At 29.1% G+C, this 15,059-nt stretch overlaps 1 protein-coding gene and 1 long non-coding RNA gene across 2 annotated transcripts; one reads left to right on the top strand and one right to left on the bottom strand.

Annotated features, from left to right (window-relative positions):
- The first annotated feature begins 5,348 nt into the window (after positions 1 to 5,348).
- LOC126838929 (uncharacterized) lies at positions 5,349 to 6,749 on the top strand. The gene is made up of 4 exons (XR_007685746.1): positions 5,349 to 5,464; positions 5,535 to 5,747; positions 5,896 to 6,079; positions 6,540 to 6,749. It is a non-coding gene; the product is annotated as an uncharacterized LOC126838929 (long non-coding RNA).
- Positions 6,750 to 12,049: 5,300 nt separating this feature from the next.
- LOC126838773 (uncharacterized) lies at positions 12,050 to 14,181 on the bottom strand. The gene is made up of 5 exons (XM_050573463.1): positions 13,867 to 14,181; positions 13,513 to 13,684; positions 13,058 to 13,137; positions 12,612 to 12,780; positions 12,050 to 12,212 (listed from the first exon to the last, which is right to left on the bottom strand). The coding sequence occupies exons 1-5, from the start codon at positions 13,951 to 13,953 to the stop codon at positions 12,145 to 12,147; spliced, it is 576 nt and encodes a 191-aa protein (XP_050429420.1). The 5' UTR covers positions 13,954 to 14,181; the 3' UTR covers positions 12,050 to 12,144.
- Positions 14,182 to 15,059: the final 878 nt, after the last annotated feature.

Below are 15,059 nucleotides of genomic sequence, written 5' to 3'. Positions count from 1 at the left end.
CGTATCGTTTATTTAACTGTAAATACGGTCTTGTTCACTTTCGTCGTAAATTCCTACGACGAATCTCAAAAATTCCTTAAAATAAAAATCACTCAATAATACAAATTTGAAAAACAAATCATCAAGTTCCATATAAAATTTACAATCGGAGATAAGTATACTCTTAGTTATTTAATCGATTCTTACATCAATCGTCTTCTTGAATTGGTCCACCAAGTTTTTGATATACTCTCGCGTTGTTTTAGGACCATCACGAATTTCAACCAGAGGTTTGAAATAAACAGAATCAACGTTTCGGTCGTTGTACACGTTATTATCATCTTCATTATTGCAATTAAAGCCGGTGAATTGTACAAGTCGGTTGGAAACTGTTTCGTGCTCTTGCAATAAACGCATTGGATTGTCCTGGTTTAATTTAGGCTTTTTAGTTAAATGGCTCAACGTATACAAATACATGTACACGAGCCATAAGGGATCCCCCTTAACGTCGCAATTGATCTTGCCGAAACTGTACATAACGTTTAACATATCGACCACTTGGTAATCGAATAAAATGTCGGAGTCAATCATACCAGTAAATAGGTCTCGCAACGCCTCCTTACTTTCTAAGACCAACAGAGGTTTGATCAAATCGATGTAATAACTACAATTATACACATAACTACACGGCAGTTTTCCGTAAATATCATCAATCGCTGTCGCCACTGTCAACGTTGGAGTTGTCTTATGTTCAGCCCAATTATTTATCAACTGTTCGTGAGAGTATCCCGTATCTATGTAGAGCAATTTTTCATAGTGATCATCCGTTTTTGTCTGGGCAAATTCTCGACGGTAACAACATGGGGATTGCCGCACTATTATAATAATCAGCAACACCAATGGCCAAGTAAGCGTCATGACCTAGTTTCAACTTCAAAAATATTTGTTATATTACAAAACTCTCTAACTGTAAGTCGCGCAGCAGTTGGGGTTTTTGCAGCACTAATTGTGTTCTTTAGGTAAAAATTGTATTTTGTTTTTCTAATTGTACGAAAAAATGGACACACAAAAACATATTTTTGTACAGTATACTGCTATTCAATGTTTTTTTGCCTCTAGTTTAAATAAGCTATTTCACGGGTTGTGGGAATAAACTAAAGTACAACAACATGTTTTTCGACGCTCGTTTCGCTCTTATCGATACAGGGTGTCCCATCAGGATTTAACAATACCTACCTTCTTGAATTTAGATTCAGAACACATAAGCACAAAATACATTTCATAGAACCAATTTATGATAGTCATGGTAAGAATAAGAATAATCAAATTTATTTGTAAAATGTTAAAATATGTTAAATTAAAACTTATTAAATACAAAACCCGTTGTTAGTCATCCATATCTTAAAATATTAATTACTCAAATAAAAAACTAAATTTTTTTTTTTGGTCCTTTTATTTTTGAAAAATAAAATAAAAAACTGTTGTCTTTTAACATTTGAAGTAATTCGTAAAAGTTTTTTTTGACAATATCGGTTAAAAATGAATTTAATTTTAATTTTTTTAGTATTTGTTGTTACACCTTTAAGAATAATTAATTAAAATATTTAGGTTCATTTTCTCCGTATATCGCAAGGTCTGGATTATTTTCATTGAAGTTTGAAATCCGAAAACTGTCTTTTACGGTTTCAAATAAAAGCCTAATTTATTTCGCATCACTAGTCCATAGTCTTGTAACTGAGCTTTCATATGTAGGTTCCCTGCAGAGTGGTATACAGTAAAAAAAGAACTCTGAGCAGTGGCGTATATATATAAAAAGGTAGAGTACAAAAATCAATTGCGTTCAATTATTGAAAATAACTAGCTGTTTTCCATTATCTCGCCTCATGTGGACGAAAACATAGTATAAAGAGTGGGTAAGTACCCAGTACTTATGAATAATCACTGGGTTTTCGTATGATATGTGTGTATATACTTTATTGTTATAGGTTTACAGTGCATCGGCCAAACTTGAACATGAAATTTATTAGTTAGTATTGTACTTTTGTTTGTTCCAAACATCAAAACAGTAATGAAACTGATGTTGAACGATGTTGTCAAATTGATTGGACAGTTCTATCAAGTAAATCAATTGAATTACAATTGAAAAACCGGTCAATTTTTTTTTCAGTTTTTTGGGATGCAGTAGTTGGTTTTTTTACTTTTGACCATTAAAAGTACCATAGGCATACGAATAATGTTGTAATATTTAATTTACTGTTAATTATGATTTTAATAATTTACTAAATATGTAAAATAACTAATAAATATTGCACATTAGTCAGAGACACAAAATGTGTTATGTGGAATATGTTATTGGATAAATCTACCGATGGCTCTTTTACTGTGGTAACTTCTACCTAGTTTGTTTTATCTAAGCTAACTGTAGGTGGTCTGACCTATTTTATTTTTCATGTTCTTTTCATTTTAGTCCATGTGTAACTCTAGACAAAAGTGGAAACCCTAATATTTTTCTTAGCCCTTTAATAATAAAATTGGAATTACAAAAAAAAAATAACGATAAAACTGGCTCCCTCCTGAGAGATACGAAATAAAAGTCACTTTCAAATGAACAATTAATTTTATAGTCCCATATTTATAGAATGCAGTTAATGTAGAATTTTCAAATATTGTAAAAAACCTTTAATCATTTCTACCCAAAAGTTTCTCATAAATGTATAACAAATTGTGAACTTTACATATAGTTTCAATAGGTTTAAATATACGGTAGCCTCACTGCGGGTTAATTAAATTAATTTCTCTATAAGTTGTGACAAAATAATAAGCTTAGATATTGGTATTATAATTCGAAATATCACCTTTATCACCTTACTTCAATATTTGGATAAAACATATTTTTCACGCCGTAGGAAGTATATCATAATTCAGAAATAACTTAAATAATTTATAAACTAGGAAAGCTAAGGCAAAAAATATAGAGAATATTCATTAATATTAACTCTTTTAATTGTGTTTAACAGAATTACACAATTTTTGTTTTCTAATGGAATTGATTCATAAATTAAAGTAAACAATAATTTACTATTTTATTAATACATTTAACATCCTTGTCGATGGATTTCCCAATGAATATGTTATTCCAAGATTATTGTATATTTTTTAAATATTGGTCATAAAATTTGAATTTCCATCCCTTAGTTTTTACAATCAATTTAGATCTTAAACCTCTTAAGTTTAAATTCTAGCTAGAATCAACATATGATAACTTATTTTTGATCTATTGGTCGTTTTACACGTTTTTATTATCTTTATTATTGCAAATTAAGGTCAGTGAATTGTTGCACATGTTGTTTTTTGATATTTGTTTGTTGTTATTGAGTTTTAATACAGTATATTGCTATTCAATGTTTTTTTAGCACGAGTTTAAATAAAACTCGTGAATAAGAAATTTAAAGTTTTTATTTTTGTTACTTATGTTGTTTTTGGATGGACGTACATTAATGTGTTGCACATATTAATGTATGACCAACAAGTAACTGTTTCAATAATTCAATACAATAACTGTTTTTCCCTTAAAAAAATAATACTGATTCGAAGCATATATTCTTTCATGTAGCGATATTGCCTATACTCGACACCGTTTTTCAACCAGGCGTGTTTCGTGTCAATTCAAATAATATAATTCGGTGATGCTCGATTTCAAGATTACAGTAATCGTCACAGATATGTTTAAACTAAAGAAAAGTTTGGCTTAGTTTGGCTGTAGTTCAAACCTAAACATTATTTGCAATATTTTTGAACCAATTTCTTCATCATGAATAGAAACTTCGGGTTAATTCAATTGAGGATGATTTAATTCACCTCAATTGAATTAATAAATTGATACAAAACTATATACATTTTGGTCTAAATTTTAAATTAAATATACATTACAATAGTTAATAATTGTATACAGTTTAGAAAAAACATTTCCGCTCAGGTCAATGAATTGTCCGTTTCGGTTCCCTAACTATACCCTGACCCCACAGCAGTGTTTTGTGTTATATATTCATTTAAAACCTTTTGAAAAAGTTATATGAATTTTATTATCGGTATTATTTTTAAAAATAATTTTAATAATATTTATTGGTTATTTTACATAATATTTAGTAAATTATTAAAATCATAATTAAAACAAATATTACAACATTATTCCTATGCCCGTGGTCCTTTGAATGGTCAAAAGTAAAAAAAATCCACCAACTACAACCCAAAAACCAAAAAAAATTAACATTAATATTAAAAATATTAGTCTGCGTGATAATATTTGTAACACAATTATTTTGTTATAATGAAAAACTCCAAAGTGTGTTTCAAAACTTGAAATTTAGTAAATGACCTGATTTTCATATTTGTTTATCGGTGTTGTTGAGTTATTTTATTTAAAACCGTAAAAGCCAGATTTCGGATTTCGAACTTCAATGAAAATAATCCGGATTTTGTGATGTATCGTGAAAATAAACCGATATTATTTAAATTAATTATTCTTATAGTTGTAGCACAAGAAATCCTAATTAAAATAAAAAAAAATTCATATTTAACCGATATTGTCAAAAATAGATTTAACTTCTAAGAATTACTTTAAAAGTCAAACAACAAAGTGAGTGTTTTTTGTTTTTAATAAAAGGTCCAAACACCCTTTTGGTAGTACATATTACATACTTATTTTGTTATGCGAAAAAATTATAATCTAATCTAGGTTTAATTGTTCTTTTTCTTACAATGACCATCATAAGTTTGTTTGATAAAATCTATTTTATAAACTTAGGCTAGACCCGCTAGAGTGTTCTGAATCTAAATTCAAGAAGGTATTGTTAAATGCTGACGGGACACCCTGTATCGATAAGAGCGAAACGAGCGTCGAAAAACATGTTGTTGTACATTCGTTTTTTCTCACAACCCGTAAAATAATTTATTTAAACTTGTGCTAAAAAACATTGAATAGCAATATACTATACTAAAACTCAAAAACAATAAACAAATATCGAAAAAAATATGTTTTTGTGCGTCCAATTTTTCGTACAACTAGAAAAACAAAATACAAGTTCTACCTAAAAAACACAATTAGTACTACAAAAAACACAACTGCTGCGTGACTTACAGTTAGAGAGTTTTGTAATATTGAAAAGTTTTAGTACTTGTAAGAAAATTAAATTAACAGAGAAAATTGAAAATATAATACATATAATATATTACTTTTCAAATTCTAAATATACAAAAAATATGTATATTAATTTCCTAATTCAATTTAAACTGTAGATATTACTAAATCGGCTAAATTTTCGTACAAATGTTCTAGGTGGATTTGTTGTTGTTGTTTCTTTCATATACTATCACCAGTACAACAACAAACTATTGAACAAACATAAAAAAAAAATTCAATTTTTATGGAGGTCATTGAGAATAAAACAATTTTTTCCTATAAAATGTTTGGCTTAAAGACCGTCGTGTAAGCAAGTATAACAGGTGTTTTTTTTGTCAAACGGCAAAACAACTACTGTTTTTTTTATGATTGACAGCCACCATTATTATTTGTATAATATCAACGTAACACTGAAATCGCTACGACAGAATGCATTAAAAAGAATACGAATCATTAAAGTCTTAAATTCCTGCAAAACATCAAGTGTCCTACATCGAGTGTAAAAAAAAAAACTATGTATTTTAAATATGCTAATATATTTGTATACTTGTTTGTTTATTTTCAAATAGCAAACACGTTTACTGATAAGGTGATTAAATGATCTCATAGCTTAATGTATTAAATGAAAAAATATATAATGATAACTTCTGTAAATCTAGTGAATAATTCGAGACACATTATTTCTGCAATAGCATTGTTTACATTGTGTATTAATTATAAAAATATAATGATTTTAGCAACTGGAAAAAATACATTCCGAAGTCAAAATTTTAAGTGCCAAAGCAAATTGTCCTTTTGGTTGCTTTGGATGTTTTGGAACAGTTAACAAGATAGATACAAGAAGCTACTTAAATAAACACTTATCAGAATATGGACTAACTATGGAAAGCATGAGAGCGATAACAGAGGGCTTGCCGAAGGGTACGGTACACAATAATAATTTAGTAATAAATATTGTAAAATATATGTATATACGTGAAATGTGAACAACCAATAATCACTTGGTAGTGATTATTGGAATAGGTAGTGTTTTTACAACATTTTTGGGGATTACTTACACTACAACGTACTATGTAAAGATGGTTAGGCAGAAATTATACAGGAATATAAAACGCTTTTATCTTGGTTTTTCTAAAAATTATGTGATAAAACAATATTTATTTTGTGGCATTCCCCATGACTTTTTTAGACACGATTTTAGATTATTTAAAAACCAAATAAGCGGACAGAAAAAATTAATGTTTTTAAATAGCTTTTTATAATATCAGGGGTCAAATATTGTACATAAAAACCCAATAATAATAATTGCAACCAGTCAACTCGTTAAAATATAATATAGTTGGATACATTTTGATGTGAATACTTTTATAATGATTTCTAGTCGATGGTCATATAAAGAAAAAGGCTTTTATAGATCATATGAAACAAAAGTATAACGAGTATTATGGGATTGTTAATGACGTGGTACCGTCCACGGGTGAAAAGTAACTAATGTGGACGCTACAATACCGGCCGGTGTAGGATTTCTACATTTTCCATCTCTAGGCAAGTAATATTTTTCACTCTTTTAACAATACATTTTTCGTTTATTTGTAACACATGTTATAGCTTTTAATTTTTTTGTAATGTGATAAATAAAAATAAATATTGTTACATATTTTTGGCTTGTCTAAATGTATTATTAGTTATCCAAAAAATAATATCTAAATACAAAAGTAAAAATCCAGTGCAGAGTGATAGGCAGAATGGTGACGGAGCATAATATGCACTCAAAAACTTTTACTGTTTATCTACCGTTCTAAATCTATTGAAGTAATTCTGATTCGGTGTATGGATGAAACTCGTTTGGTTTTTGTTTAATTTAACTTTACTAAATTTGTGACTGAGGTCTGACTGAAACATGTCTTTTTTATTTAAATTTTCTTCTTTAGCGACCTATTGGTTGTCTAATTTACGATTTCACACGTCATGAAGTACCAGCACTGGTTGTCCCCTTCTGTCAAGCCTACTGTCTCCCATCGAAGCACCTACTATAAGTGATTTTCCCATCCTCTTTTCATTGTCCTACTCTCTCTTCTAACATTCTTAACCCCTGTTCTGTTCCCATCATACTATTCTAATAGCTTTTCCATTTAAATACATGTGCATAATTCAGGTAAGTATACGCCACAGCAATTTAGATCATGAAAATAATATAATTTAAATCTATAAAATATTGTTTTTGTAAAAAATATGACTGTTCGTATAACGTAAAAACTTTTTGGGCCATGTGTAACCAACTGGTGTTTTTCATATTTAGTTTGCAATGCTTTAGTCATTGTGAAATATACTGTATAATAAAATAACACTTCAAAATAACACTTCCCTATACATCGCCGGCTTCAGTACAACAAGGGGATTTTAGCTAAAATAAAAAATGCTAGTTGTATACGTACTTATAATTATGTGTTAAACGCTAAATGCAGTGTAGTTACAATTTGTCTTGTGGAGTCAAATAACAAATAAAATAATTCTAAACGTTTCAACGATGGTAAATTATTTAGTATATACAAAATAGGCATTCGCAATAACTTATGTAAATGTACAATACATATACTACCGTGCCAGAAAGTAGTTCTGAAAATATAAAAAACCAAAAGAAATAAGTATAAAAAAAAAGATTTGTCTTGTACTAGTACAAAAAAATATGACTGTTCGTCTGTAGAGTAACATAGCGCCAAAAAAAAAAACCAAAAACAAATATATATATATATATATTTACAAAATACCTACATCGCATCATTTTGAAAATAAGTCACTAACTAAAATAAAATGATCGATATTGGAACTCGAATAATTATTATCAACTCAGTCGCTCAAACCTTGTCGTATCTAGTTTTATTACAAAAATATATATTTAAGCACATTATTGACTGTGACCGCCAAACCAATATCTTCTTCTAGCAACCCTTTACATACAAAAAAAATATTTAAATTTTTATCTTTTTTAGTATTTTCTAGAACTTTATCATATGCTTTGCGTATATAAGTACCGGTTAAAACCAAAATAATAAATGTTTTACTATGATAACGGTTTTAATTGGTTAACTAACATAAAACCTTATTTTATTTGAAAAAAAAATTATACGCGAACAAAAATATTTTATCTACGACTGTAATAATACTTTACAGTACAGTCAGTTTAAAAATTGAAATAAAAAGAAATGTGGTCTGAACAAATAAAAAAAAAATTGTTCCTTTAAAATAACGCCACAACAACACGAACGTGTATTGTAGACACTCCAATCGCTAAACTATCGATTAAAGTATACATTATAATACGATGAAAGTCATGTTTCATCAGTAGCAATATTTCTCTTCCTCGAAAAACATCAAGCAAACAAGACTTTTTTCGGTGGAACAGTTATTGAATTTTACAAAAAACTATGAAGCTCAAGACATTTTTTTATTGCTTTGTGCTATTCTTTTGTCAATCGGTAAAATTAATGGATATCAGATACGAATATCGCAGCAAAGATCATATCGAAAATTATAGTGAGTCTGATTATTTCAAATGCACATATCTGTTCAGTGGGTTAAAGCACATGCTGCTAACTCAGATTTTAATTAGCCCTCCATATAATACGCCAACAACACTGACGGCAGTTGACGAAAGTTATTATAAAAATACCATTAAATTGCAGATAGCTTCTTTGTATAGTTTAAAAATAAAGAATATGAGATCCCTATGGTTACTACTTTTGTACACGAATTTAGTAACTGGTTTGGCTGAACATTCAATCGATATACCGACAGACTATCAGAAACTTGAAGCCACGCACAAGTATGTCATCAATAAACTACTAAAAGACCTAAACGGATGCCATAAAGATAATTCTTATGATAGTTTCTATAATATGATTCACTCAAAACCTTATCCACCAAAACATGTGTGGAAACATATGGTACACAAAAATAATATAGAGGCCTTAGAACTGCTGAAAAAGACCAATTTATCAGAGGATAAATTTATTGATGAGTTTGTAGAGAAGTTAAAAATGAATAGTCTTTTTTTTAGAAAGTCTGATTTAATGTATATAAGTAGAGGACAAGTGAGCTGGCCAGACATAACCAAAGTACGATTAAAAAAATCTTATCGTGACGCACATACACTGGATTGGACTACCGACAACCTTCAAAATCTAAAATCATACTATAAGCTTGTCTATTCATTTTTTCAAGTTATCATGTTCAAGCTGACGTTAAATCACCTGAAATATCTACAGTATTCAGAAGGTCCGGTGCTTGAATGGTACAACGAGGTCAAAACATTTGTTAAATTGTTAAGCTTAACCAACGACCTACAAGTAAAGAACTTGCTATCGGCTATCAATAATCTCTCTAATGGAACAGAAAAAATAGATAGTGTGGTAAGGGTTGTATATTCTGTACTAGTATCGCTTTGTCTGCCTCTCGGTTGTGAGGTTGACGATCCATTCAATATGGACAGTAAAGAATCTGAGGTATCCGATGCAAGTTCGTCGAATGCTGATACAATAAGTTTGGCAAATACAATTACCCATGTGCCGGTTGAGTATAACAGTTTGGAAAAGGCCAGGGCATTTCATCTTGTACTCCGTCGGAGGTTCAAATATGTCGATTTTAGCCTCATTCAATTAATCATAGAATATATTGATGAAATCAAATTGGAAAACGATATGGAAAGGTTAGATTTTGACTTCCTGTAGTCTAATGTTATTACTATTATTTCTATTATTATTATTATATTACTATTACTATTATTATTAAAAATTCAACATATTGAAAAGCAAAGTCAAGTAATATACTACTAGCACATAATGCAAGTACAATACTAGAGTTTTTATTAAACCTTGTTTTTCTCTAATTTAGTTAATGTGCCTACTGACTATGGTTTTAACCCTCATCATTATTATTACTGACAACTTTGAAAAATATACAGAGGGATCAACTTATCGTGAACCACTAGATATCTCTTTGGGTTTAATTAATAATTGATTTTTTTTTAAACTTTCTTATTGTTAGTGATCTCAATTTTCCCCTATTTGTTATACTGTTACCCCCTTCCTGATAAACACATTGATGAATATAAAATATTTTTAACCAATTAATGAATAATGAAGTAAATAATTGTCCTGGACAAAGAGTAGATCAGATTAAATAAAGAAAACACAGTTTTCGCCACCAGTACAGCGAAGCTGAACTACCAATATGCCTGAAGCATTCGACCTCAGATATTTAATGATAAGAAGTTGAGTGGTGTCACCTTATCTTCTCTACATCGTGGTGGGGACTTTTGACCATGGGAACGTATGGTCGAATGCCCAGTGGATTAAAAATTGATTCTACAAATTGTATAACAGTAATATGGTATCTCCCAATAGCATCTACATAAAAGTGTATAAGTGAGACGCCCCCCTCCCGTCCAATCCATAATATTTAAATGTATGTAATTATGTAACTACGCATGCAAAATTGAAGTATACATGATATACATACAAAAGCTGTTGATAATTTTAACAACAAAAAAAATTGGTGTTGCTATTTGAAAATCAAAATTAGCTATCAAATAAACTAATTTGGGAGGAGGGTAATAAAGAACTTTTGTTATTCTTATAAAATCTGTAAAGTTGAACGACAGAGAACCTCAAAATATACAGTGTAAAATTTAAATGAACGTGGGTAATATGTATACATTTTTTAGCAAGTGTTATTATTCAGACCTAACAGTAACGGTTTTGTTAAAAATATTAATATTTGCCAAATCCCGTTGTGTTCTTGGATATGTTATTCGATTGTATGTATCGCACATTCGTCACTGTAAGACGCATGGGCTTTTTTTCTAGACAAATACAAAACCGTGGTTTTTTTTTTTTTTTGCAATGTTGTACAATTTTTTTAGCACTGATGTTTACAAAGGTGTGTTTTCGTTCTTTTGCCACGGACGAGTACGTTTTGTTTTAAAAGTAATGTGTTTTTTTCATGTTTTCACCCGCGTTGACAAAAGTTAACAGGTATGGAGAGAACAATTTCTTATTTTACTGACGCAATTATTATGTGCTTAAAAAATATTTTTTTTAGTAATAAGGCGAATACGATTAGGGTTGATCGTCCCATGTATCGTAATTAACAGTATAATCAAAATATTTCAAATAGGTACCTATTGACTACGGTCAAAGTATAACGTTCCCCTTCTTTTATTTATTTTTTTTTAATGATGCTTGATAAGAAAGAACAAATTTCTGTCCCTTCAAAGGGAAAGGGTTTATGATATTTGTTCGGGTTGTCAACGTTTATCGGCATTACTAGGGCTCTAGAAAAGTCTATACAAATTTGGAACTTATTGGAGACCGCATTTTTCTTAAATAATAGTAATTTGGTATAGGTAACTATAGAAAATTCCTTAAAAATAGACCGCATGTAACCACTTCAATATTTTATTATATAGAGAACCGAAATTTTATTTAATCACTCTAACTCTCTCAGATATATTACTATAGAATTATCCACTGTATTAATAAAAATATATTTTAAAAAAGATTATATTGTTTTTGGGTACATGGTTTTTTGTTATGTGTATTTCCATTGTTACAGATTCGCATTTGAAAATGATGTGAGGCCGTGTCTGTAATTTGAACAAATGTAAATATTTTCTGTTATACAAATATGAACTATAACGTATACCTTGTGAATGCCTTAATAACTCATTCGAAGTTTATGCAAGTAATGCCTGAGGATTAGGTGTCAAATCTTATTAGAGACGAGAAAGTTAAAGGTGTTCAGGACTAAACAATTTTACTTAGTAAATAATAGAACTTTTTTTTTTGATATTTCATGCAAGATTAGTCAAACTTAAATAAATGATAACCAAAATATAAGAGCAAAGTGATTTATTATTTCATCAAAACATCATTTTTATGTGACAAACTACATGTTTAAACATATATAATTAAAAAATAATAAATATATCAAAAAAATCCAGGAAAGAAAAAATCAGTGACGATGGTTGTAACTTCGTCCCTGGTAAACTTGTATTCTGAAAGTACAAAATATTATACATTTTTTAACAAACCAATCAGGTCAATTTTACAGCAAACAAGATGTCAACAATAACATATTACACTCGCAAAACATTTTTATTTCAAATCATTAAAACTAAATTAAATTTTAAACTATTTGTAAAGATTAAAAAAAAAATGGGAAAAAAAACCAATCATGTATCCCACAAGTTTTTGATTTATTTTGTCCACCAACAATTGTTCAATATTTTGCCCGCTCAGAGAATTATGATTTTTCAGTAAAAATAATAATTATAATTTCCAGAATACACATGTGTCACACGTGACAAACTCCTTTACTAAAATGTTTTTTTAATAATTTTTGATCATTTGAGACAATTAAGACATTTATTAATTGTAATTATTTTGTTTGTTACCCGATCTGGCCATTTTGTACGGTATTGCTGTTTTCGGTTCCTTATGATATGGATATTTGCCATCCGGATTCCGATAAGCCGTCCATAATCGTGTTAGTAGATTATCTAATTCTTGAAAGTATATGCCATTTGGCCGGTTGAACGATTCGAACAGAGAACGTACCTTTGGCTATTGTTTTCAGAATAAAAACTAGACATTAGAATGTTTTCAATACATACAACAAAAAAAATGTCTAGTGTAGGCGTTAAAAAATCACTTAAAAAAAAATGTTCAATCGCGATATTAATTCTCCAAACAATAATTTACACGTTGTACAAATCAGTAAGAATCTTACAATACGGATTTCAACCTATTTGTGTTATAGATTAGTTGAAACTTGCAATAATACCAGTGTCCTAACACATATCTATAACTTAACTAGCATAATAGTATAGTTTCAATTTACCTCCATTTCCTTGGTTAATTCTTCACAATCTACGAATTTTGCAACGTATCTTTTAACTTCCCACAATGTGTATGTAAATCCTAAAATCACAAAATGTTGCCCATTTTTATTTAATAACTAAATAGAACAATTATTTTACCTAGAATGAATTAAAAATAATAACGCGTAAAATTTTAATAATAATAATGTGATATCATATTAGACGGTTTTATCGAAATTTATAATGTTTTAAAAAAAAAAGAATTTTGTAACTAACATTTTGCTAAAAATATTTTTACACTACCAAAAAAAGGCCCCCTAATTTCTAAATTTTTTATCTGATTTTTGAGTCAAGATTTTATGTTAAAAAATAATCTAAAGCTATACAAATGACAAACTTGATTATTAAAATGTCTTTTAAATGTTTTTTGAACAATTTACTCAATCAATTTATTGGATATTTTTTTTGTTTTTACTTGATCCTATGGTTTTCAATTCATCAACAGTGGGAATTTCTTTGTTTCCTCCGATTCGCCGTCCTACCTTTTCAATGATATCTCTTAGACCTATCAAGTTAGTGGTCCGATTTTCTTCATCGACTATGCCCTCAGGATATAAATAATCCCTGATTATTTCATTTATAGCATCCTATTGTTTTAAGAATATGAATTAGTCAATTAGTATATTTTTATATATAATGTACACATAAAAATCAAAACGCTTAACTAAAAAATATAATATATGCTTGGTTTTTTTTAGCGTAATAACATTAATTTTTTAGTAGGAATTTTAAGTTTAGTAATTTAATAATATGTGCTCGTTATACTTACAAGTTGTTCAAAATTTGGAAGAGCACCCTGACATTGCAAAAAGTATAATGCCACGCAGAAAAACGGTATGAAATGTTTGGAATACATTTTAAATTTTCAAACGATATTCTTGGATTGAAAATAATCAATTATTTGATCAATCTTTTGAAACTATTCAATACCTAATAGTACTTGTGTCGATTTGGAAATTTAATGGCAGTGTTGTATCTTATTGATTTACCGCAAGACTTTCTATAACGTGGCGTGTAGCGTGGCGAGTGATGTAGCAAATAACTTGCACGTAGTATGCGACTTTGATTAAAACAATGTAAACATTGTGGTTTATAACATATGGTTATAGGAATGAAACGGTTTCAATATTGTGACTATCGAGCTGTGCGATTTCGCTGTAGACAACAGTTGTTTACGACCGTTCTTATTTGTGTTGTCTCTGACAGTTATACTTTTAGATGTAAATAATGTATTCTTCAGTGTTGATGTTGTTTACAAAAGTCAGACGACTTTGCATGGCGTTTAGGGCTTTTTGCCCAGATGGCCTTTTTGGTGAATTTCTATTTCACTTACAAGACCAATAATATCATAACGTCTTTAGGTAGTTTTTCTCAGACTTCACATAGTATAGTTAAGGAAAGAAATGCATACATATTATACATGACAAAAATCATGTGTGCTCTAGCATCCGTATTTGTTCGATATACCTAGTACAACAGACGCTATATCATTTTTAAAAAAAGTTAAAAAGTCCTTTTTTAATTAGTTAATTATTCATTAACTGGTTGAAATTTGACAAGTAGTTTTGATTTTGGTGAGGTAACGTTTTCAATCCCTGAATTTGTATATAACCCAAAAGTACAAAAACTATATTTTAATAACATAACAATCATAAACCGTTACATAACATTAGTGGAATGGTTTTTTTTCCTATGTTGAATTCTACAAAACATAATAATTGTGCGTTGTGCTTGACCCAATTTTGATCAGTTCTTAGTGAATTTGCTCAAATTTATTTTAATAAAATCGTTCTTGTCCAATGCAAATGCGCTAAAATAACTTGCCATATGTGCTTACTAGTTATACAGATCTTAAAACTGTTCAGTTTTTAGTTATTATTTCAATAGTAATAAATTGTCATAGAGAATTGTGACATATATTTAAAAGACTCTTGTAAATATGCTAAAATTTTTAGCATGCTA

This window comes from Adelges cooleyi, unplaced genomic scaffold, assembly GCF_023614345.1.
Source record: "Adelges cooleyi isolate 19-005CV unplaced genomic scaffold, UGA_ACOO_1.1 ACOO_flye_CR_arks_rails_tigmint_CR_PRNA_30, whole genome shotgun sequence".
NCBI lineage: Eukaryota > Metazoa > Arthropoda > Insecta > Hemiptera > Adelgidae > Adelges > Adelges cooleyi.
Note: the sequence above shows the minus strand (reverse complement) of the source record. Positions and strands in the feature narration are given on the sequence as shown.